Source organism: Phoxinus phoxinus, assembly GCF_949152265.1.
Source record: "Phoxinus phoxinus genome assembly, chromosome: 1".
Classification (NCBI taxonomy): domain Eukaryota; kingdom Metazoa; phylum Chordata; class Actinopteri; order Cypriniformes; family Leuciscidae; genus Phoxinus; species Phoxinus phoxinus.
The window spans coordinates 16,001,376-16,026,453 of record NC_136876.1 but is presented as its reverse complement, the minus strand read 5'-3'; the positions used below and the strand labels follow the sequence as shown (position 1 = coordinate 16,026,453).

Below are 25,078 nucleotides of genomic sequence, written 5' to 3'. Positions count from 1 at the left end.
AATTGTCACTTTTTGAGGGTGAGCAAAAACGCACCGTTTTGTGTCTGTTCCTTTAAATGCAAATGAGCTGTTGCTTCAAGTACAGGGGGCGGAGCTTAAACAGCTTACCTTACACAGACATGCACTGAAAATTTCAAAAACTTTTAGCCTTTTATGTTCAAACCGAAGTCAGACAATGATGGAGAGACTCAGGTCGAAGTGACAACATGTAGAAGCAACAGGACATTTCTGAATGGTTAGTTAATGAATTTATGTTGCTGATGTGTAGTTATCTTCTAATCATTGATTAGCATATTCTGTCTTGATAATCTATAAATCGCATTCACGGGGGCGGGGTTTATGTAAATTTTAGGGTTGGTGATGTCACTAACCCGGGATGAATGTGTGTAGTTCCTAACAGCTGTTTGTTGTAGTCCTTAAAAAGCAATTTCTTTAAAAGCAAATATCTCCCTTTGCTTTGAACTTTGAGCGTTGTGACTTTGCAGATGTTGTTTATACTCAAACAGCAACATTACACACTAAAGTTAGAAAAGTGAAATCATAACTAACCACCCCTTTAAAAAGAATATAATAAAGAAATTTAAAATGAACTACACAAAACAATGATCTAAATAAAACCACTGTACTATATCAACACCACTCTCAATGTCTCCCAGTGCTTTAAAATAAGCTGTCAGTTTTTCAAAACACAAAATAAGCCAACAAATTAAACGATCTGCATAAAACCCAAGCACAACCATTTATGCAAAACACTTCGCATATATGCCGATCTGTTTTATAATCCGATTAGTAATGCAAAGTAACATTTCCTTTGGTTCAAATGTGAATGTTCAGCCCCTCAGCATTTGATATTACACGAAACACTAGAAAATTAAGAAAATTATTCATCAGTATGAGGTTTAGGTTTAGCTCTCTTATACAAAACTAAATTCAATAAAGAAAACACCTTTAGTTAGCAGACCGATGCCTCAGTAAACGAGGACAGATACACACTCCCCCATAATCTTTTCTCAAATGCATCATGTCACAGTGCCTTGGCAATCATTGCACATGTTATGGTCTTAGAATATAATGTCAAAGGGAACAAACCCATCAATATATGGATTAAAAGTTGCATGAAGAAAACTCAAGTTATTGCATCCATAAATTAATAATTAATAATTTCATACTGCAAGTCAGATCAATGAATCACCTTCAGAGAAAAACACTATTGTTAATTCTAGCTTGTACAAATACAGTATACCAATTCATTCAGTATTGTTCCCTTGTTTAAATTGCATTCAAATACATAATATATCTGACAATTGTTCATGAGAGCCTTGAGTAAAGCCCTGGTGATAATTAGAGATGGACTGATATATCAGCCTATATATATATATATATATATATATATATATATATATATATATATATATATATATATATATATATATATATATATATATATATATATAGTGTATCACTTTACAATAAGGTTTTATTTGGTAACTACATTAGTTAAAGGGGTCATGAAATCAGAAATCAAATTTTGATCAAATCATTTGACATATAAGAGGTGTTTGTGCCATTAAAACATCCTGCAAGTCATCCACCTCATTAAACATTAAAGCATTCATTTAATCAAGCTCCAAAAACAGTTCATTTTGATATTGCCAGATTTGTGATGTCACAAGGGGAAATTAATTTGCACAGGCCCCACCCACTGGAGTTCAGTCACTTAACGGCTGACGTTTGCCAACACTGGATGCGAGCGTCGCGTCAAAAGCAAAAAACAAACAAACAATATAATCACTGACACCGTAAAAGACAGTTTTATATGGATGTTTTTAAAACACTTACTCGAGTGCAATAGCGAGTGGCCGTTGATACCGTTTTCTATACAATGACAATAGCCAATCATAACAGTGGCCGTATATTGACAAGCCTTAAAGGAGCCGTTCCTTAAAAACGGATAATTTCAGACAGAGGGTCAGAATAAAGGTTAAAAATTATATTCTTTCAGCATATATATATATATATATATATGTGTGCTTTTTGAGCAAAAAAAACCCCTCTAACCTCAAGGAACATATTAAAAATACTTCTACAGCATTTACTGATCTTGGTTAATGTAAATATAAGCATTTACTAATACACTAGACCTTATTGTAAAGTGTTACCATATATATATACATACTGTATATAATTGTGTATACATATATGACAGATAATAATATGTACACACAATAATAATGAGTGTATAAAATACATTTATCTTCATCATCACTGAAAAACTCAATTCACTAGTAAAAACGTTTCATTCTGGCCCATTAAACCGACCCTGTAGAAAAATCCCTCAATGCCGAGTCTGTAACACATCCTGTTGTGTAACTAGACAAAAATGACCTTTTAATGTGCAATTCTTCCATCTTTTACATTCTCAACCTCTTCAAAAAGGCTTTTCTTCATTAACCGTTGTGTCAGTCATTTTTTCTCGACCTGACATCTCAGTAGTCTGCCCTGCAGAAGTACTGCTTTTCTTTGTAAATGCTGCATGTATGCATAGCATATCTCATTTGAAAGCACGCATGACAAATGGGCCAATAAAACTGACTGTAGAAGACCATTTGCACGTATACCTTCTACAGCGCCCCTATAGTGATGAAGGAGAATTCAACACAATTAGCATGACGTATGAAATCACATTCACATACTTGCGTGGAATATGTTTCGGCCCATTTGACTTGTTGCACCAAATGACTCGATAGTGCGATAAAACTATAAAAATAACACTCTGCATATTTCCGTAGCTCCTTAACTTCATCAACACTGACAGGTGCACTAGTAACGGCTGCCACAATGAACTATGCTATCCTGCGTTTAAAAAGTCTGTGCTCATACATTATAATTTTTAATCACATTTACCCAAGAACGAGGGGGCAAATGGGATGCACTAAGACTGGGCCACGGGAGGTCACATGAAGTACCAAGCAGCCAATCCGGCTAGAGCAGCGATCCAGGCGGCCATTAGGACTTGACCGGAGGGATTTTTAAGCACGGTCATGGCCACTTGACAAACGTAAGACGATCCGCTGCTGGCCGCTGAAACAGAAAGAATGAAATCATCGTGTTAACGGTGTAATTTGCTTAGGTTTAAGGCCGGGTTTTCCAAACGGGGGTTTGAAAGAGAAATGTAGAGGTTGATGAAAAGCTAATAATTAATCAAATATAAAATTTTAATAAATAGAGCTGTACAATTAATCGAAATAAAACAGTAATAGCGATATAGATTAGAGTATTATCAAATCAAAGGCTGAAATTTAAAGTAATATATAATATATTCAGGGTTATTATAGTTAACTAAAATTAAAAACATAAAAAAAACATGTTTGTCACTATATAATAAATGTTAACTGAAATAAAATAAAATAAAATATAAAAAAACTAACTTATTTAGTTTAACTTGATGCACTAAATAACTAAAACCGAAATAAAAATTTATAAAACTATAAAGACATATAAAAAAGACAGAAACTAATAAAAATGGCAAAAACATTCAACAAAATGACTAAAAATGTCAAAATGACAACCAACTCAAAATATGAATAACTATAATAGTATCTCAATATAACTAAAATAACACTGAATCTATTGTACCAAAATAATAGTATATATTATAATAATTATATAGTTTTTTGTACTTCACAGTACAATTGTAATTTACAATAGTAGTATATTTTTTTCATTTTTTTATAATTACAGTTAAAACTAATAATACGTATTATTAATTTATGTATTAAGTAATGCATACTAAACCATTTCATTTAAATATTTGTAACAATATTTGAAAAAAAACTTACTAAAAAGCTTAAATATTTTATCTGATTGGTTGCATGTCATGTGACCGTTAACCATCATCAGAGAACGGTGAATGTCTGAATGTGCTGTTTCAACTTAAAAGCTCAGGTGTACTTCAAATAAATATGTTATGGGTTTGGCTGACAGAAAAGTTAGTGAGTCCCTGGTTTAAGGTGTAATGAAGATGAATAGTTTACCCGTTTTGGCAGCGTGGTACGGACACCGACTGACGTCTCCTGGCATCTCGTCATGAGCAGGAGCGGCGTCCAAAACATCGTCCTGAAGGGTCTTTCCAACCTCCTCTAGTTCTCCAAAAATCTGCATGCAACACACAAAAAGGACGTTAACAGTTGCAGATCACAGGAAACAATGAGTGAACACTGAGCAAATGACAAGCGTTTAATGAAAAGCTCTTTGTCATGTGTGTGACAGCGACAGCATTACATAAACACATTCAACTAGACGTCACAGTCAAACACGGCTTTGTTAAACGATGCTGGTGAGGAGCGAGACATTGTTTTGACCCCGTTTTGTCCATTTAATTTCATAGCTCATCTGTGATCTGCCATGAGGACAAAGGACTCCATCTGCTGACGGATGAAACTCAAGCCACACGGAGCAGGAGAGACTCTCGTCTTTAATGACACGCTCACTGTTATGAACACAGTGACACCAGGTTCAGTCTAATAGAGCGACTGCAAAGCCCTCCAGCTGACGACACGACACACAGAGAGATTATGAGCGGGCCATTAGTTTAATTCATTCAGTGTTAGTGAAGGGTCTCAGATAATGATCTGCACATCTTCAATTAATTGTCATCAACATCATTCTTTAAAGGACTCATAATGAAGAATCAAAATATTATGGATTAAACTTTCAGAACCTGAAAACATTAATTAAATGTAACAAATGTGAAATGTAACAATAAAACAATTACATTATTTGTACGTTATACAATTGTGGTTGTCTCATTTAATTAAACTTCATTTAGAAAACAAACTTTGCTTTATTTATCTGCCAATAAAATAGGTAATAATAACATCAATAAATTATTTCAAAAAGAAAAATGTAAAACAAGTGATTACACGCTCTCTCTCTCTCTCTCTCTCTCTATATATATATGTATATATATTTATTTTATTTTATTTTTTTATTAATAAAACAATAAAATAGGTAATAATAATAATAAATTATTTATAAAAATAATTATACGAAAAAACATTTAAATTAATTGAATTATTGATATATATATATATGTGTGTGTGTGTGAATGTGTCTATGTATAAAGTAATTATTTTAAAATGTAACAAAATAATAAATGCAATTTTAGAAATTAATTAAATTAGTTGAATTAAATTTAGAAAATTTGATTTGATAAAATAAGTAAAAAAAAATGTTCAAACAGAAATAGTATATATATATATATATATATATATACTGTATTATTATATAGTATATATATACTTTAGTATTAGTATAGTATATAAATATATACTGTATAAATTTGTAATTTTAAAATGTACTTAAATTTAGCAATAAAATAAATGTGATTTATAAATAATAATTGAATTAAATATTTTAATTATAAATACAATTTAAACATTTAAAAGTGATTTTTGAATTATTAAGCTGAATCACTGAATCCTTTGTTTTGGTTGTTTTTTCTTAAGTGAACTCCTCCTTTAGTAAAAAAGCCATACAAATGATTACAGTTGGTACAACAAATCTTGCATGAAATAATAACAAGAAAATATGACCCCTTTAAATGGCAACGAGAGCCCAGCTGCCCTGCTCACCTCCATATTGAACTGAAAGGCCAGGTTGGCCTCCTCCACGACCCTCCTCTTGGTGTGTGTGTCGAGCTCCAGCTCGTTCATCCGGCTGCGGTACAGCTGCTTGAAGGCCTTGGCGCTGTGGATGCCATCGAACTGGTAGAAGTTCAGGCCTTCTCCAGTGGGCGGCAGCTTCATGGCGCGCTGGGCCACCTTCCTCAGCACCTGCCCCCCCGAGAGGTCTCCCATGTAGCGCGTGTAGGCGTGGGCCACGAGGAGCGCGGGCTGGTCCCGGCCGACCCGCCGGATGCGGTCCGCGTATCGCTGAGCTGCGGGAGAGATGCGGATCTGACTCTGCCAGTCCTCGCCGTAGAAGAACTCCAGATCCCGAGCCAGAGCGTCGCGCCGGTGCAGCTCGTGAGGGAAGTAGAGCGGAGCGAACTGAGGATGCTCTTTGTTCCTCTCGATCTCCTCTTCCATGGCGGAGTACGTGAAGAATAAAGCCACGTGCCCGAGCTGAAAACACACATCCAGGAATCATAATCAGGTCGAACTAAACTGATTTATCTTGCTGTGTGCCGTGGTATTTCAGTATCATTGAGATGCTATTGGTTTTTGTTTTATTTTTTATATTTTTGTTTTCATTTTGTTGCCTATTTTTTGCCATTTTTATTCGGGGGTTTTTAAAAAGTCAATTTTCAGATTCGCCCAGAAAAAGCACACAGGTTGGGAAAAATCAAGATTAATAAAACTAGGGCTGTGCAACAATTAATCGCGATTAAATGCATCCAAAATAAAAGTTTATTTACATAATATATTATGTGCGTGTACCGTGTATAAAATCTCAAAAACGTATCGGTGTGCTTTCATCACTGAGTTGAATATCTCCAGACCGCAACCGTTTATCCATATATAAAAGGATATTTTCCGTTATATAAAGGATATTTTCACCACAGAGAAGAGAGTACATGGATTGAATTTCATGTGTTTTTTCTCAAAACCCTGTCTTGATTTCTCAAAGCTTGTGTGTTTTTTCTGGGAACTGAATTCCTCTGATTTCTCTTGAACTGCGGCGACCAAAACAGGATTTTACACGGTGAGCTTAAAAAAATAATTAAAAAAATACGGGTGAGCTACTCAAATGGCGGAAGCCAAGCTGCGCCTCCATCTTGAAAATACATTAGCCAAAGAGGGACAAACTTGGATATTCAAGCTTTGCGTTTTTACACTCAGTGGCACCGTGACGAATGTGAGGGGGAGATTACTCGCGACTGCCGGCAAATTTGAAATAATACGGCCACCGTAGGAGTTAAAACGCCCTCGGGATGGGAGGGGCTAGAAAGTAATATTCAGTTGGTAGTCAAATACAGTTTCACCGCTAGATGGGAGAAAATCCGACACAGTGTAGCTTTAAATAACACATTCAATTTGGGGTTGCTTTTCACCAAACCCAGAACACTTGGATTATACGACACGTGTTGTACGTGTCGCACGGGATCATTCTGAGATATTTTTCCATATTTTTTTAAAAGCTTGACGCTGGTCGCTATTCACTGCCATTACATGAACGAGCGCGAGCAGGATTTAAAAAAAAAATTCCTCTATTTGTGGTCCAAAAAAGAAAAAAGTGCCATATGCCACTAAAACAACACCAGGGTGAGAAAATGATGACTTAATTTGATCCCTTTATAGTCAAGTCAAGTCACATTTATTTATATAGCGCTTTTTACAATAAAGATTGTTACAAAGCAGCTTTACAGAGACAGAGGATATAAAAAGAATGCATGAACCTAGAATAAAACCGATCTTTTGGTTAAAAAGCAGAGGGTCTGTTCTTTGATATATGGCATGTTCAGATATTCATACAACAAAATATTCTGGGGGCCATGAAAGTTTTGTGAAAATGGTCAAAAAAGCTGGAGGTGGCCGCACCTAACCAACTAACAATAAACAGTATTTTTATTAACTAGCGTTTACAGTATTTACATTGTTAGTTAAAGTTAATTAATGCATTATATACAATTAACTAATGGGACCTTATTGTAAATTTTTACAATTTTATTTTTAGCTTAGATAACAATATTATGTGTTTGCTCACTGGTTCAAGACCTTCATTTTAAGTTTATGGGATTTCTTTTCCGTTTAATAATCTACCACAAAAATATCATACTACCAAAGTTTAATGTGATAAAATGACCAATCAACTCAAGAAATATGCCACATTATTTTCTAAATCCTCTATAAAATCCTTCACGACTGACTTATCCTTCATTTACCTTGAAGAGCTCCTTGTGGATGCGTCCCTTCAGGAAGTCTTTGACGAACGCTGTGTTTTCGGCCTTCTCGTGAACTTCTTTGGTTCCTGCTGCCAACATCTCTGATAGATCAGTGGGACTGTAGGGTTGAGATGAGATATATATATATTTCCATTTTATAATTTTTTTTAATTATTATTTTAGTTTTAGTAATTTTCTCATTTTTATTAGTTTTTAAATCTCTCTATTTGACTTTCGTTTTCTTTCTTTAGTTTCAGTTTGAATCATTTTAGAACTTCTAAATAATTAAAATAAAATCATTTTTCATAGTTTTAGTAAACAATGACAGCATAATTCAAGCATGTTGTTACAGGAAGAAAGCGACCACAACTGTAAATGTTGAGTGTATCATGTACCTGAGGACCGTGACGCCCCCCTCCTCACACACTCCTCCTCCTCCGTTAGCTGTGCTCGTCCCGTTAGCATCCTCCTCTGTCTTCATAGCAGACATTCCTCTGTCTTCTGTTCAATCTGTCCTGACTGCTCAAACACATGAACATGACTGAGCGTTTCCTTCTTAAACACAAACACACACACACACACACACACACACACACACACACACACACACACACACACACACACACACACACACACACACAACTGAATCTCTTGGTGTTCAAATAGATCAATTTGATACACTATTTCTTTCACCAAAATGTAAATCTACACACCAACACTTTGATTCCAAACAAATATTCAAACTCATTGTTTAATCTATCTATCCATCCATCCATCTCCATGTATCTATCTATGTATGTATCTATCTATCTGGCTGGCTATCTATCCATCCATCCATAAAGCACTACAATTAATAATACTAAATAAAAAATAAAGCCAAAGCTAAATATTTAAACAAAAACTAATAAAAATGCACAATTACTTGAACTGAAATTAATATGAACTTTGAACTGAAATTAACATGAAAAGTGAAAATATAAGAATAATAGCTAATTCAAATTATGAATAAATACTCTATTCAATTAATAATGGAAAATTAACACTGCTACCTAATGATCTAACTAGGCAAATTACAGTTCAACACAATACAACACAGATTAGGAAGCTCATTCATCCTTTTCATTATGTAAACATGATTCTGTAAGCCATTATCCCTCAGATTTGTTCATGTTTTGACTTTAGCTTTTAATCAAAGTGTGATATATGCAGCACAGCAGCACTAATAATTCTGATAATGTTCACGTGCGCACACACACACACACACACACACACACACACACACACACACACACACACACACTGAACTGATGAAGAAAACCTCTTACCTCAAACCTCCTGAGCACGAGCTTCAACTGTCAGTGTCCCTACAGCAGATGACAATAGTTCAGCATCCAGTCAGGTGATTGTTTCTGAGGGCACACACACACACACACACACACACACCGACAGTGAGCCTCTATTCATCCAGCACACACTGAGGCTGTTTCAAGAGCATTTGTGTTTGTTTGCAGGGTAAATGAAAACAGAACAAAAGAGCTGTCATGGGCATTCTGGTGTTTACCAGTCAAAATACAATCTAATCTCACTGTCCTGTGATCAGCATCCGTTTGAAACCTACAAGCAGCTCCAAAAGCATCAAAACACTCTAGTGTCATTATATTAATTCAGACAGTTTTGACTAAAGTGCTGACTTCTGACATATCAAAGCGAGACTAGCACTCATTGTGTCATGTATGCGCCCTGAACAGAAGACAGTAACGTTACTTACAATCAGCTCTTCAGCAAACCCTGCTTTAGATCAGATACTAATCGTATTAAATGGTCTGACCAGGCCGTAGGAATGATAATAGATTGATAACTGATTATTATAGTCGGATGCTCGTGAGGTGTGTTTTTTTTTGTCTGCGGCGTTCGAGCGATCCGTTATAAACTCAATACAGGAAGCTGCAGGATGAAACCACGTGACTCTCAGAGCTTATGCTTAAAGGCGCAGCGAACATTAAATGCATAATGCGCGATTGAGAATGAGGACATGCGTCGTCACGGTAGTTTGCTGTCACGTGACGAGTTGAGGTGAAGTGTGGTCCAATAAAAAAATGCTTTAAACATGAAAACTGTCTTGCTTTTGCCGTTTTATTTTCAGTTTATCTTGCATAAAGAACGGCTGCTCAGCAGTTTTACAATAGTATTAACCTGACACGAATGGAAATCAATAAAACCGAGCGCTTGCAGAGCAATCGGACCAAGATTCACGCAGAGGAGCGGCCGAGTGTTTTAGCCTTAATCGGCCCACACAATTTTTGCTACCTGGGGTGGAATGAGAAAATTTACCTAAAATAAGCCCAAATTTATTATGGACCAGACAAAGAGTGCTGGATTTTATTGTTTTTGTCCTGACATTTTCCTCTCGCTGGGAATCTTCAGCAGTAAGATGGGATCTTTGATGGGAAGTGAACTTTGGCACAGTGACCAATAGGCTATCTGAATAATTTGGCTTTCTCCTACTTAAACCCTTTAGCCCCACCAACTACTACAAAACTTCAGTTTATAAGAAATCTTTGTCTAGAAGCCATTTCTTATCTTCAGGTTTTAACCTTGGATTAAATTCAGTGAAATTATTGATTTGAACCTCTAGCCAGTAGCCTAGCTATTTTTTTGATTAAGTTATTTGAATCAATGGACAAGTCAATGAATATTAATAGATCTGACATCAGGGCAAAAACAAAAATTTGAGATTAATATTCAAAACAAACATTAAAAAAGCTAAAGCTTTGACTAGAAAATATTACACGTAGCCTATCAGGATACTGATTACCAATATTTTAACACCAAGATCAGCCATATACCAATTGCTGATATTTTTCTTTCCCTTGCCACTTTTAATATACTGCAATGTACTAGACATATCAGACAATTTACATTGTGAAATACAACCACTAAATTGAAATGTTGAATAGCACAATGGATAAATTAGCATAAACCACGAGATTCAAAAAGGAGATGAGATCAAAAACTGCACAAAGCCTTAACTGCTTTTAAATCTTACACAAATTTTAGTTAAACATCAATGCCAACAAAATGGGATTAAGACAGCAACTGAATCTTAACTAATTTGGCACACAAAAGCCTAGATGGCACCCCTTTTCCAAATTAAGCAAACTCAACTAGCATGTAGTTATATCCTTTGAATGTAGCTTAAACACAAAACAGCACAAGAAAAACCACTTTGCTGCAAACATTTATTAGAATTTAGATTCTGGAAGACATCACTTTGCATAATGTGGCTGTTTTATAGAGTCCCTTAGCCCTTTACGGAGTATAGTGGATGGAGGAATGGTTGATTGTATAGCCGGACATCGGACCCAGATTTACGTAGAGCCTGTGCAGTCTGCGGGATAACAGAACATGCCAACAGATGATGCTTGGGCACTTAAGCCTAGAGATGGAGTTAGGTTTGAACCTGTGGGGCGTTACATGGTCACAAAATGCTCAGATATTTGGTTACTGCTTGTTGAGTCAGAAGGAGCTTGAGATAGTCTAGAGGGTCTTTCAACTACACCAATGAGACCCTGGGTTCGCAGAGAGTCTGAGCTATACAGGCCATTTGACCGCTTAGCACTGGTAGACTGGCTAGAAACAGCTAGGGGAGAGGAACCAAGCTTGGCATATGCATGAGACCCAGAGGTGTACTTGCTAGAGGGGCTTTGAGAAGGAGAAAAGCCACCATATCTGCTGCTACCACCCTGTGCAGAAACAAACGGTCCATGATCTCCTGAAGATGAGGCTCCTGCTGATGACAGGAAAGGAAACAATATCTGCATTGGCGAGCTTTGAGACAGAGAGCTACCCTGTGATGCAGCTGAGGTCTGAATGCCTTGTGAAGGCTGCAATCTTTGAGACTTCTGGCTTTGGGGCACAGAATAGCTTTGAAATGCTTGGCTGGATTGGCCGGCAACACCTTGGGGCGAGGACAACGATACACAATGACAACTATAGGATGATGGAGACCCAGAGGCAAACTGACTTGTGGTACCTTGAGGCTGGAGTGATCCTCCATAAGAGGTACTTCTCTGCAGGGTGAATGGCTTAGTGGTACTTCCCTGTAAGTTGAAGGGAGTAGAGGATCCTTCCTGAGTGCCAGAGTCACCTGTGAAGGTAAACTGCTTCCGTGAACTCTGGACTGTAGCAGACTGACTGGCAGGATATTGAGGTGAGAATAGTGATACACTTGGATAGGATGATGAAGACCCAGAGGTAAACTGACTAGTGGTACCTTGAGGCTGGGGTGACCATAAGAGGTACTTCCCTGCAGGGTGAATGGCTTGGAGGACCCTGACTGGGTGCCATAGCTAGAGGTAAACTGCTTCTGTGAATTCTGGACTGTAGCAGACTGACTGGAGGCACCTTGTGGTGAGGATAGCGATAAACTTGGATAGGAGGATGAAGACCCAGATGCAAACTGACTTGTGGTATCTTGAGGCTGGAGTGATCCTCCATAAGAGGTACTTCCCTGCAGGGTGAATGGCTTAGAGGACCCTGACTGGGTGCCATAGCTAGTGGTAAACTGCTTCTGTGAATTCTGGACTGTAGCAGACTGACTGGAGGTACCTTGGGGTGAATATAGTGATACACTTGGGTAGAAGGATGAAGACCCAGAGGCAAACTGACTTGTGGTACCTTGAGGCTGGAGTGATCCACCATAAAAGGCACTTCCTTGCAGGGTGAATGGCTTAGAGGACCCTGACTGGGTGCCATAGCTAGAGGCAAACTGCTGTGAATTCTGGACTGTAGCAGACTGATTGGAGGTACCTTGGGGTGAATATAGTGATACACTTGGGTAGAAGGATGAAGACCCAGAGGCAAACCGACTTGTGGTATCTTGAGGCTGGAGTGATCCACCATAAGAGGTACTTCCTTGCAGGGTGAATGGCTTAGAGGACCCTGACTGGGTGCCATCACTAGAGGCAAACTGACTTGTGGTATCTTGAGGCTGGAGTGATCCACCATAAGTGGTACTTCCCTGCAGGGTGAATGGCTTAGAGGACCCTGACTGGGTGCCATAGCGAGAGGTAAACTGCTTCCGTGAACTGTCGACTGTAGCAGACTGACTGGCAGGATGTTGGGGTGAGGATAGTGATACACTTGGATAGGAGGACAGAGACCCAGAGGCAAACTGACTTGTGGTACCTTGAGGCTGGAGTGATTCACCATAAGAGGTACTTCCCTGCAGGGTGAATGGCTTCGAGGACTCTGACTGGGTGCCATAGCTAGAGGTAAACTGCTTCCGTGAAGTCTCGACTGTAGCAGACTGACTGGGGGCACCTTGGGGTGAGGATAGCGACACACTTGGATAGGAGGATGGAGACCCAGAGGCAAACTGACTTGTGGTACCTTGAAGCTGAAGTGATCCGCCATAAGTGGTGCTTCCCTGCAATTTGAAGGGAGTAGAGGACCCTTCCTGAGTCCCAGAGTTGCCTGTGAAAGTAAACTGCTTCCGTGAACTCTGGACTGTAGCAGACTGACTGGAGGTACCTTGGGGTGAAGATAGTGATACACTTGGGTAGAAGGATGAAGACCCAGAGGCAAACCGACTTGTTGTATCTTGAGGCTGGAGTGATCCACCAAAAGAGGTACTTCCCTGCAGGGTGAGTGGCTTGGAGGACCCTGACTGGGTGCCATAGCTAGATGCAAACTGACTTGTGGTATCTTGAGGATGGAGTGGTCCACCATAAGAGGTACTTCCCTGCAGGGTAAATGGCATAGAGGACCCTGGCTGGGTGCCATAGCTAGAGGTAAACTGCTTCCGTGAACTCTCGACTGTAGCAGACTGACTGGCAGGGGCAGGATGTTGGGGTGAGAATAGTGATACACTTGGATAGGAGGACAGAGACCCAGATGCAAACTGACTTGTGGTAGCTTGAGGCTGGACAGAACCACCATAAGTGCTACTCATTCCCTGGGAGGCAAAGCCAGTAGAGCCCCCAAACCAAGCACCAGAGCTACTTTTTGACTGGCTATAAACAGCTGGGTGTGATGACATGGGAAAACTCACATATTTGGTACGGGACGCAGGGGCATACAGACCCGGAGTGCCCTGAGGCTTCTGATACAAGCTAGAAGTAGAACTACTACCTCCCGGCACAGGGGAAAAAGTACTGGAAGTTAATTGAGTACCAGATCTGCTCTGGGTGCTTGTAGACACACTAGGTGAATTTTGAACACTTGTGGACTGGCTAGAAATGCTTTGAGAGAGACTACCCTGAGTTTCTAGAGGTGAAGCAGGACCTGTTGACTGTGAATCTGAACTGCTCTCGGAGCCAACCATAAACAAGCTGGGAGTGCTCTGACCATTAGTAGACTGGCTAGAGACCGCCAAGGGTGAGGGTAGAAGCTGACTGGAGTGCTCTTGTGATTGGAGTGACAGGTCAACAAGAGAGCCAAGCCCTGCCACTTCCCCTTGAAAAGAGCCAGAAGCTTCCAACAAACTGCCTGAACTTCCCTGAAAGCTAGAACTATACAAACTGGGGGTACTCTGATCACTGGTAGACTGACTAGAAACAGATGAAGAACTGAGCACGTTATAGGAGTCTGGGGTATATTGACTCGAGGCACCTTGAGACTGAGACAAGCTACTGTAACTGCTTTCACCCTGAGGGGAGATGAATTGACCAGAGCTTTCTGAAGGCAGAAGTGGGCTGCCTTGAGAAGTGTACGTGGCACCTGGAGCAGATGAACTGCTATAAGAGATACTCTCCGGAGAGAACGCAGGCAAAGTAGCTTCGGCTGATTTAGCACCAGAGGTTTCCAGGGAGCTGGACATGTACAAACTAGGGGAGCTTTGCTCACTGGTGGACAGGCCAGAAGTGTCAAGTATGGCAGGGAAGCTAGCACTTTCTCCTTGTGTAGAAACACTAGCAGTATCTGTAGCAGCTGATCCAGAGGAACCCTGGAGCGATGTCAAACTGCCTGCATATTGTTCATTTAAGGGTAGAGGCAAGGAAGCTAAAATAGAGCTGCTTGGAGCGGTTTGGGCATGGGACGTTGATTCATGCATGCTGGAAACACCACCTTTAACAAATTTGAGTAAGTTCAACCTTTTCAGGGGTCTGTTAGTGAATAAACTAGAGGAGCCCACTTCTTCAGGCAAAATCCCAGTCACAGGGAGCTCTGACACAGAAGACTGGATTGCACGAGGTGAGAAAGTTTTGTCAGAAGGTTGGCCCCACCAGTGGTGTGCATTTGAATGAGCTCGACCTGTGAATTAGACAAAATAGAAGAATTGTATAAGAAACCTCACAATTTGAAATCCTTTGCCCAGAGAAAAAAAGCCCACCAAAAACACAAATCTTACCTTTAAATCCATGAGCATTACTCAAGTAGAGCAGGAAGATTACAAACAAGGGTAACCTACAAGTAAATATATTAAATACAGAGAGTTAATTATTTGCAGAATCATTCACAAACACCAATTGATTGAATAAACTCACTGTGTCCACCCTTTATCCATGGCAAACAAGAAAAAACCCTGAGTACTCCAAAGCCCCAACAGTCACTTTCTCAAACCACCACACAGACACTCCAAATACAAACATACATGTAGCTGGAGATAAGTGTATTTTATAGGCCGTCATCAGTCCAATTAGGGCAAATAACTAATTACATGAAACATCGTTCACCTGGGAAACTAGTACCTGGCTGTTAAAAGATAATTGATGATTGTTTTATGACGGCTCTGACTCCCTGTGCTGTTTGAACATTTTAAAGCAGATAATTAATCAATACTTTCTCTGTGTAATGTCTGCATAGGGTATTCTCATACACCTTACACAAAATGTGACTGATCACATCAGGATGACTTTTATAGTTTTGTGTAATTGGCATAATGTATTACAGACTTTGCAGAGAGACAATTACTGATATATGGGGCAGATAAGTTTTAGGAGCACATGCAGAAGTAAGAACAAAGCTCAGTTTATGCCAAATTGGGTGGAATGTAATGCTAAATTGCATCTGAAAACAATCCTGGACCTTTTTCCAACTTAGCAAGTTACATGAATATGGTTAAGCAAAACTACAAGATTTTACAATATGTCTTATGTAATGTGTATGCACAATTGAGAGCCACCGTGCTTTGTAAAGTCTCTAGTACCCTGTTGTGCATATTACATCAATGCCAAAATTAACATCAGTCCATCAAGACGTGCATTGCTGCACTATTGCATTTGATCACTTTCATCATGATCATTAATTTACACCAGGTCAAGGTTTATTTAATGAAGCAAGTGGTCACATAGGACTGTACATATTTCCAATAGTGTTCATGAATTAGGATGACAATCACTTCATTATGAATTCACTTGAAATCACGCACTTTACCCCAGTATATGGCACCAAAATAAATTATAATAAATACAAAAAACTATAAATGCCACATTGTTATACCAAACATAAATTAACTAACATGAATGCTCAGATTTTGGATTTCTTACTTTGATTTGATAGGGCCACTGTGCTTATCTATTCCCTTTTAATGCATTCCATGAACTTGTGGCTTCCTTATATTCTTTATAATGATGACAGATTCATAGAATACAATAAGCATCATTGATCGTGACACTTTTGAAAATAAAGAAGCAGGCTGTTTAGTGACGCATACTAGTAGCTTTGTCAGTTGTTCTAATATTTTGCAGGCTAAGATAAAAGTTTGCCTTTACATCATATACCACTTGCACTTGGTCAGAACACTGTTTGACACCCTGAGCAACACAAAAAAGAGCCTCCACACTGCAGAGCACCAACTATAAAATGTTTGCTTTACTTTTTAGCAACACTTAAATACATAAATAAATACCAAGAACAGCAATGAAAACAACTTTGTAATCCATCAGTGCAGACTTGGTGTACTAGATTTGAGCAGAGAGATCGAGTAACAATCTATAAGTACCAAAGTGTATTTACACCAGGTCAAGGTTTGATGATTTGATTCAAATCAGACAGATTCACAGCTGATTGAAAGACAAAGTGAATGAACAATGAAGGAAGTAAGACTAATGTTTGGAGTCTCTGGGATAAAACTCTGAGGAATCCTGTTCAGCATCTCTTTGGGGAAGATTTTCAAGAGCTGCCAGCCAATGTCCAATGTTTCAAACCCAGTTCGATTCTCATATGCACCTGTGGTACAAAACATGTTAAGCTCATTCTGAAATTATATACTGTACAGCCCATTGCCATTCATGAAATCATATTCATGCCATTCAGTGAGATCAAAGGAGAAGAAAATTCAACATTTTTGATAATTATGTCTGAAAACTTCTCAGCATCAGCAACAAGGCTTTTTTCAACCCTGTTTAAATATAGGTCTATGCTGCAAACTTGTGGTTATACTATGTATTACATTTTATTTGATTTATTTCAACCATATAGCACAAATGCATTATATGAAAAAGAATAAAATGTGTTTTTTTTACTTCTTATTTGTATTATTTTATAGAGAAATAAATGGTGTGTAATTTAATATTTAGAAAATATGAGACTCTTCCTGTTTCTCTTTTTGTCATTATTTTATTTCATCAACTCAGTTTCATCAATTCAGAGCTTGATTCCAAAAATCCACATTCAAACTAAAATATCTGAATTCCTGTTGGTCGGAGCTAATGACTGTACATTAAAAAGTCTTCCGGCTCAATGAGAATAATATACAGTATGTACCACCAAGTTTGTTGACTGTAGGTAAAACTATAACCACCAGGTAAAAGGTGATGCTACTGAGACGCTCCTACACGCCCATTTTTAAGACTTTGCCCGTGTCTACTGGCAGACAACTCTGATGTGTGTGTCGAGTTTCATGCAATTTGAAGCATGCTAAGAGTCTCAAAAACACCCAAAATAAATATAAAAGTTTGATGCGTTGCCATAACAACAGTATTCACGTTGTTCATACGTAAATAGTTGATGTTATAGTGCTGTCAATACATCAATATTGTAGGTTTCAGTGTCTATGGAAAACGTAAGTAAATGTAGGCCTACGTGTGGTAAAATACATACGAATACTTGTGAGATTATGTTGTCCATTTCTATTCCACTTCATCAGTGTCTCAAACTGAATTTCTTACGTACAAAGCCATTTTTATCCACACTTTTGCCAACTAAAATGTCTCAGAAATGGTCTCAAAAGGGGAAGACAGCCCAATGAGATATGGGTTCTTTATATATATAGTTCTTGGTTTAAATGGCCACAGCGCTACGCTGGGGTAGCATGCTAAATGTCACTTACAAGCTATTATTCATAACGGTTTTAAGCAGTGGACAAAAGAAATAGAACAGTGGAATGAGAAAATTAACCTAAAATAAGCCCAAATTTATTATGGACCAGACAAAGAGGGCAGAATAACAAATCTTTTAGTCTAGAAGCCATTTTTATCTTCAGTTTTTAAAGGGTAATGCAACGTAACATGAGGGGAGTAAAGATTGAAAGCGCCTAAACCTTGTTTCCGTGACATATTGCCATGAGTGAAGTTATCATGCTTTTTATTTGAATTACAAGTTCATGGCATTTCCTCATATGGAGTTAGTTCATTGCGTTGCATTTGGAGATCGACTACTTTTGACTGACAAAATGCGGGTGGACGGAAACACTAACTGAAAGTGAGTCGTACAAAACATTTCTTTTTAGCAAACTTTGTGTACACAATGTTGTCAATGCTCGAGTTCATGTGTAGAGCCCCTGGTGATACTTCAAGCACAGTTTCATGTTGTTTCGAGCCTCCTTAGTATTCTAAAAATAGCTATTTTGATGCTCTCATTGTAGTGACCCATTCAAAAGGCATTTTGACCGAAAACGAAAAGAGTCAAACTTAAGTGTAGTTTCCATTCTAATGCTTTTACACGAATGTTTAACTGGTAGATTAACAAAAAGAGCCTAGGTTCGTGATTTGAATCTCTGGCCAGTAGATCCTTTTTGCAATTGTTTTTCACTTGCCCAATAAATTAATTTTGATCAACCATGTATTCAATTCTTTATTTGAATCAATGGACAAAACAATGAATATTAATAGATTTGGCATCAGTGCAAAAACATTAACTTTTGTAATGTTTGTTTTACTTTTAAATATTCACTTCAAATGTTAAAGCTTTGACTAGAAAATAGCATTGCACCAATCAGGATTTTGACGCAGGTACCCGATCACCAATATTTGAACACCAAGGAGATGAGATCGAAAACTGGTCAAAGCCTCAACTGCTTTTAAATCTTAAACTAATTTTAGTTAAACCGTCAATGCCAACAAAATGGGATTAAGACACAGGAATAGACTCAACCAATTTGGTACACAAAAGCCTAGATGGCACCCCTTTTCCAAGTTTGGCAAACTCAACTAGCATTGAGTTCTATCCTTTGAATGTAGCTTGAACAAAACCGCACAAAAAAAACTGCTTGGTTACAAACATTTATTAGAATTTAGATTCTGGAAGACATCACTTAGCATAATGTGGCTGTTTTATAGAGTCCCTTAGCCCTTTACGGAGTATAGTGGATGGAGGAATGGTTGATTGTATAGCCGGACATCGGACCCAGATTTACGTAGAGCCTGAGCAGTCTGCGGGATAACAGAGAACATGCCAACAGATGATGCTTGGGCACTCAAGCCTAGAGATGGAGTTAGGTTTGAACCTGTGGGGCGTTGCATGGTCACAAAATGCTCAGATATTTGGTTACTGCTTGTAGAGTCAGAAGGAGCTTGAGATGAGAGTCTAGAGGGTCTTTCAACTACACCAATGAGACCCTGGGTTCGCAGAGAGTCTGAGCTATACAGGCCATTTGTCCGTTTATCAATGGTAGACTGGCTAGAAACAGCTAGGGGAGAAGAACCAAGCTTGGCATATGCATGAGACCCAGAGGTGTACTTGCTAGAGGGGCTTTGAGAAGGAGAAAAGCCACCATATCTGCTGCTACCACCCTGGGCAGAAACAAATGGTCCAGGATCTCCTGAAGATGAGGCTCCTGCTGATGACAGGGAAGGAAACAAACTCCGCATTGGAGAGCTTTGAGACCGAGAGCTACCCTGTGATGCAGCTGAGGTCTGAATACCTTGTGAAGGCTGCCATCTTTGAGACTTCAGGCTTTGGGACACAGCATAGCTTTGAAATGCTTGGCTGGACTGGTCGGCAACACCTTGGGGCGAGGACAACGATACACAGTGACAATTATAGGACGATGGAGACCCAGAGGCAAACCGACTTGTGGTATCTTGAGGCTGGAGTGATCCACCATTAGAGGTACTTCCCTGCAGGGTGAATGGCTTAGACGACCCTGACTGGGTGCCATCGCTAGAGGCAAACTGACTTGTGGTATCTTGAGGCTGGAGAGATCCACCATAAGTGGTGCTTCCCTGCAATTTGAAGGGAGTAGAGGACCCTTCCTGAGTCCCAGGGTTGCCTGTGAAGGTAAACTGCTTCCGTGAACTCTCGACTGTAGCAGACTGACTGGCAGGATGTTGGGGTGAGGATAGTGATACACTTGGATAGGAGGACGGAGACCCAGAGGCAAACTGACTTGTGGTACCTTGAGGCTGGAGTGATCCACCATAAAAGGCACTTCCCCGCAGGGTGAAAGGCTTAGAGGACCCTAACTGGGTGCCATAGCTAGAGGCAAACTGCTGTGAATTCTGGACTGTAGCAGACTGACTGGAGGTACCTTGGGGTGAATATAGTGATACACTTGGGTAGAAGGATGAAGACCCAGAGGCAAACTGACTTGTGGTATCTTGAGGCTGGAGTGATCCACCATAAGAGGTACTTCCTTGCAGGGTGAATGGCTTAGAGGACCCTGACTGGGTGCCATCACTAGAGGCAAACTGACTTGTGGTATCTTGAGGCTGGAGTGATCCACCATAAGTGGTACTTCCCTGCAGGGTGAATGGCTTAGAGGACCCTGACTGGGTGCCATAGCGAGAGGTAAACTGCTTCCGTGAACTGTCGACTGTAGCAGACTGACTGGCAGGATGTTGGGGTGAGGATAGTGATACACTTGGATAGGAGAACGGAGACCCAGAGGCAAACTGACTTGTGGTACCTTGAGGCTGGAGTGATCCACCATAAAAGGCACTTCCCCGCAGGGTGAAAGGCTTAGAGGACCCTAACTGGGTGCCATAGCTAGAGGCAAACTGCTGTGAATTCTGGACTGTAGCAGACTGACTGGAGGTACCTTGGGGTGAATATAGTGATACACTTGGGTAGAAGGATGAAGACCCAGAGGCAAACTGACTTGTGGTATCTTGAGGCTGGAGTGATCCACCATAAGAGGTACTTCCTTGCAGGGTGAATGGCTTAGAGGACCCTGACTGGGTGCCATCACTAGAGGCAAACTGACTTGTGGTATCTTGAGGCTGGAGTGATCCACCATAAGTGGTACTTCCCTGCAGGGTGAATGGCTTAGAGGACCCTGACTGGGTGCCATAGCGAGAGGTAAACTGCTTCCGTGAACTGTCGACTGTAGCAGACTGACTGGCAGGATGTTGGGGTGAGGATAGTGATACACTTGGATAGGAGAACGGAGACCCAGAGGCAAACTGACTTGTGGTACCTTGAGGCTGGAGTGATCCACCATAAAAGGCACTTCCCTGCAGGGTGAATGGCTTAGAGGACCCTGACTGGGTGCCATAGCGAGAGGTAAACTGCTTCCGTGAACTGTCGACTGTAGCAGACTGACTGGCAGGATGTTGGGGTGAGGATAGTGATACACTTGGATAGGAGGACAGAGACCCAGAGGCAAACTGACTTGTGGTACCTTGAGGCTGGAGTGATTCACCATAAGAGGTACTTCCCTGCAGGGTGAATGGCTTCGAGGACTCTGACTGGGTGCCATAGCTAGAGGTAAACTGCTTCCGTGAAGTCTCGACTGTAGCAGACTGACTGGGGGCACCTTGGGGTGAGGATAGCGACACACTTGGATAGGAGGATGGAGACCCAGAGGCAAACTGACTTGTGGTACCTTGAAGCTGAAGTGATCCGCCATAAGTGGTGCTTCCCTGCAATTTGAAGGGAGTAGAGGACCCTTCCTGAGTCCCAGAGTTGCCTGTGAAAGTAAACTGCTTCCGTGAACTCTGGACTGTAGCAGACTGACTGGAGGTACCTTGGGGTGAAGATAGTGATACACTTGGGTAGAAGGATGAAGACCCAGAGGCAAACCGACTTGTTGTATCTTGAGGCTGGAGTGATCCACCAAAAGAGGTACTTCCCTGCAGGGTGAGTGGCTTGGAGGACCCTGACTGGGTGCCATAGCTAGATGCAAACTGACTTGTGGTATCTTGAGGATGGAGTGGTCCACCATAAGAGGTACTTCCCTGCAGGGTAAATGGCATAGAGGACCCTGGCTGGGTGCCATAGCTAGAGGTAAACTGCTTCCGTGAACTCTCGACTGTAGCAGACTGACTGGCAGGGGCAGGATGTTGGGGTGAGAATAGTGATACACTTGGATAGGAGGACAGAGACCCAGATGCAAACTGACTTGTGGTAGCTTGAGGCTGGACAGAACCACCATAAGTGCTACTCATTCCCTGGGAGGCAAAGCCAGTAGAGCCCCCAAACCAAGCACCAGAGCTACTTTTTGACTGGCTATAAACAGCTGGGTGTGATGACATGGGAAAACTCACATATTTGGTACGGGACGCAGGGGCATACAGACCCGGAGTGCCCTGAGGCTTCTGATACAAGCTAGAAGTAGAACTACTACCTCCCGGCACAGGGGAAAAAGTACTGGAAGTTAATTGAGTACCAGATCTGCTCTGGGTGCTTGTAGACACACTAGGTGAATTTTGAACGCTTGTGGACTGGCTAGAAATGCTTTGAGAGAGACTACCCTGAGTTTCTAGAGGTGAAGCAGGACCTGTTGACTGTGAATCTGAACTGCTCTCGGAGCCAACCATAAACAAGCTGGGAGTGCTCTGACCATTAGTAGACTGGCTAGAGACCGCCAAGGGTGAGGGTAGAAGCTGACTGGAGTGCTCTTGTGATTGGAGTGACAGGTCAACAAGAGAGCCAAGCCCTGCCACTTCCCCTTGAAAAGAGCCAGAAGCTTCCAACAAACTGCCTGAACTTCCCTGAAAGCTAGAACTATACAAACTGGGGGTACTCTGATCACTGGTAGACTGACTAGAAACAGATGAAGAACTGAGCACGTTATAGGAGTCTGGGGTATATTGACTCGAGGCACCTTGAGACTGAGACAAGCTACTGTAACTGCTTTCACCCTGAGGGGAGATGAATTGACCAGAGCTTTCTGAAGGCAGAAGTGGGCTGCCTTGAGAAGTGTACGTGGCACCTGGAGCAGATGAACTGCTATAAGAGATACTCTCCGGAGAGAACGCAGGCAAAGTAGCTTCGGCTGATTTAGCACCAGAGGTTTCCAGGGAGCTGGACATGTACAAACTAGGGGAGCTTTGCTCACTGGTGGACAGGCCAGAAGTGTCAAGTATGGCAGGGAAGCTAGCACTTTCTCCTTGTGTAGAAACACTAGCAGTATCTGTAGCAGCTGATCCAGAGGAACCCTGGAGCGATGTCAAACTGCCTGCATATTGTTCATTTAAGGGTAGAGGCAAGGAAGCTAAAATAGAGCTGCTTGGAGCGGTTTGGGCATGGGACGTTGATTCATGCATGCTGGAAACACCACCTTTAACAAATTGGAGTAAGTTCAACCTTTTCAGGGGTCTGTTAGTGAATAAACTAGAGGAGCCCACTTCTTCAGGCAAAATCCCAGTCACAGGGAGCTCTGACACAGAAGACTGGATTGCACGAGGTGAGAAAGTTTTGTCAGAAGGTTGGCCCCACCAGTGGTGTGCATTTGAATGAGCTCGACCTGTGAATTAGACAAAATAGAAGAATTGTATAAGAAACCTCACAATTTGAAATCCTTTGCCCAGAGAAAAAAAGCCCACCAAAAACACAAATCTTACCTTTAAATCCATGAGCATTACTCAAGTAGAGCAGGAAGATTACAAACAAGGGTAACCTACAAGTAAATATATTAAATACAGAGAGTTAATTATTTGCAGAATCATTCACAAACACCAATTGATTGAATAAACTCACTGTGTCCACCCTTTATCCATGGCAAACAAGAAAAAACCCTGAGTACTCCAAAGCCCCAACAGTCACTTTCTCAAACCACCACACAGACACTCCAAATACAAACATACATGTAGCTGGAGATAAGTGTATTTTATAGGCCTTCATCAGTCCAATTAGGGCAAATAACTAATTACATGAAACATCGTTAACCTGGGAAACTAGTACCTGGCTGTTAAAAGATAATTGATGATTGTTTTATGACGGCTCTGACTCCCTGTGCTGTTTGAACATTTTAAAGCAGATAATTAATCAATACTTTCTCTGTGTAATGTCTGCATAGGGTATTCTCATACACCTTACACAAAATGTGACTGATCACATCAGGATGACTTTTATAGTTTTGTGTAATTGGCATAATGTATTACAGACTTTGCAGAGAGACAATTACTGATATATGGGGCAGATAAGTTTTAGGAGCACATGCAGAAGTAAGAACAAAGCTCAGTTTATGCCAAATTGGGTGGAATGTAATGCTAAATTGCATCTGAAAACAATCCTGGACCTTTTTCCAACTTAGCAAGTTACATGAATATGGTTAAGCAAAACTACAAGATTTTACAATATGTCTTATGTAATGTGTATGCACAATTGAGAGCCACCGTGCTTTGTAAAGTCTCTAGTACCCTGTTGTGCATATTACATCAATGCCAAAATTAACATCAGTCCATCAAGACGTGCATTGCTGCACTATTGCATTTGATCACTTTCATCATGATCATTAATTTACACCAGGTCAAGGTTTATTTAATGAAGCAAGTGGTCACATAGGACTGTACATATTTCCAATAGTGTTCATGAATTAGGATGACAATCACTTCATTATGAATTCACTTGAAATCACGCACTTTACCCCAGTATATGGCACCAAAATAAATTATAATAAATACAAAAAACTATAAATGCCACATTGTTATACCAAACATAAATTAACTAACATGAATGCTCAGATTTTGGATTTCTTACTTTGATTTGATAGGGCCACTGTGCTTATTCCCTTTTAATGCATTCCATGAACTTGTGGCTTCCTTATATTCTTTATAATGATGACAGATTCATAGAATACAATAAGCA

General features: G+C 40.2%; 3 protein-coding genes across 7 annotated transcripts; all 3 read right to left on the bottom strand.

Moving 5' to 3' along the window:
* Positions 1-1,645: 1,645 nt before the first annotated feature.
* On the bottom strand, positions 1,646-9,862 carry hmox2b (heme oxygenase 2b). The gene is made up of 7 exons (XM_079589742.1): positions 9,654-9,862; positions 9,211-9,294; positions 8,281-8,404; positions 7,886-8,003; positions 5,634-6,125; positions 4,035-4,155; positions 1,646-3,081 (listed from the first exon to the last, which is right to left on the bottom strand). Exons 3-7 carry the CDS (start codon positions 8,373-8,375, stop codon positions 2,954-2,956), a joined length of 954 nt encoding a protein of 317 aa, XP_079445868.1. The 5' UTR covers positions 8,376-8,404; positions 9,211-9,294; positions 9,654-9,862; the 3' UTR covers positions 1,646-2,953.
* Positions 9,863-10,699: 837 nt separating this feature from the next.
* Positions 10,700-15,525, bottom strand: LOC307003283 (uncharacterized protein). The gene is made up of 3 exons (XM_079621537.1): positions 15,373-15,525; positions 15,237-15,292; positions 10,700-15,139 (listed from the first exon to the last, which is right to left on the bottom strand). Exons 1-3 carry the CDS (start codon positions 15,390-15,392, stop codon positions 11,526-11,528), a joined length of 3,690 nt encoding a protein of 1,229 aa, XP_079477663.1. The 5' UTR covers positions 15,393-15,525; the 3' UTR covers positions 10,700-11,525.
* A 3,785-nt stretch (positions 15,526-19,310) lies between these two features.
* LOC306993874 (uncharacterized protein) lies at positions 19,311-24,215 on the bottom strand. Of its 5 annotated transcripts, XM_079604020.1 has the most exons (7): positions 23,969-24,215; positions 23,833-23,888; positions 22,250-23,735; positions 21,873-22,145; positions 21,533-21,668; positions 20,813-21,222; positions 19,319-20,708 (listed from the first exon to the last, which is right to left on the bottom strand). In XM_079604020.1, exons 1-7 carry the CDS (start codon positions 23,986-23,988, stop codon positions 20,699-20,701), a joined length of 2,391 nt encoding a protein of 796 aa, XP_079460146.1. In that variant the 5' UTR covers positions 23,989-24,215; the 3' UTR covers positions 19,319-20,698. The 5 variants fall into 5 exon arrangements, 4 of the variants coding, with proteins under 4 accessions (XP_079460143.1, XP_079460146.1, XP_079460145.1 ...); XM_079604017.1 differs by lacking the exon at positions 20,813-21,222 and having other exon boundaries at positions 19,311-20,712; positions 23,969-24,114; XR_013796554.1 differs by having other exon boundaries at positions 21,533-23,735; positions 23,969-24,114.
* Positions 24,216-25,078: the final 863 nt, after the last annotated feature.

Bases quoted from the DNA above. Each gene is read 5' to 3' on its own strand.
- hmox2b (XM_079589742.1), bottom strand. From the start codon at position 8,375: ATGTCTGCTATGAAGACAGAGGAGGATGCTAACGGGACGAGCACAGCT. The intron at 4,156-5,633 runs GTGAGCAGGGCA...TGTTGCATGCAG, and splicing joins CCTTTCAGTTCAATATGGAG to ATTTTTGGAGAACTAGAGGA. The intron at 3,082-4,034 runs GTAAACTATTCA...TTTCTGTTTCAG, and splicing joins GTACCACGCTGCCAAAACGG to CGGCCAGCAGCGGATCGTCT.
- LOC307003283 (XM_079621537.1), bottom strand. From the start codon at position 15,392: ATGGATAAAGGGTGGACACA. The intron at 15,293-15,372 runs GTGAGTTTATTC...ATTTACTTGTAG, and splicing joins ATGGATAAAGGGTGGACACA to GTTACCCTTGTTTGTAATCT. The intron at 15,140-15,236 runs GTAAGATTTGTG...TCTAATTCACAG, and splicing joins TAATGCTCATGGATTTAAAG to GTCGAGCTCATTCAAATGCA.
- LOC306993874 (XM_079604017.1), bottom strand. From the start codon at position 23,988: ATGGATAAAGGGTGGACACA. The intron at 23,736-23,832 runs GTAAGATTTGTG...TCTAATTCACAG, and splicing joins TAATGCTCATGGATTTAAAG to GTCGAGCTCATTCAAATGCA. The intron at 22,146-22,249 runs GTCCTCTATGCC...GCACCCAGTCAG, and splicing joins AGCTATGGCACCCAGCCAGG to GGTCCTCCAAGCCACTCACC.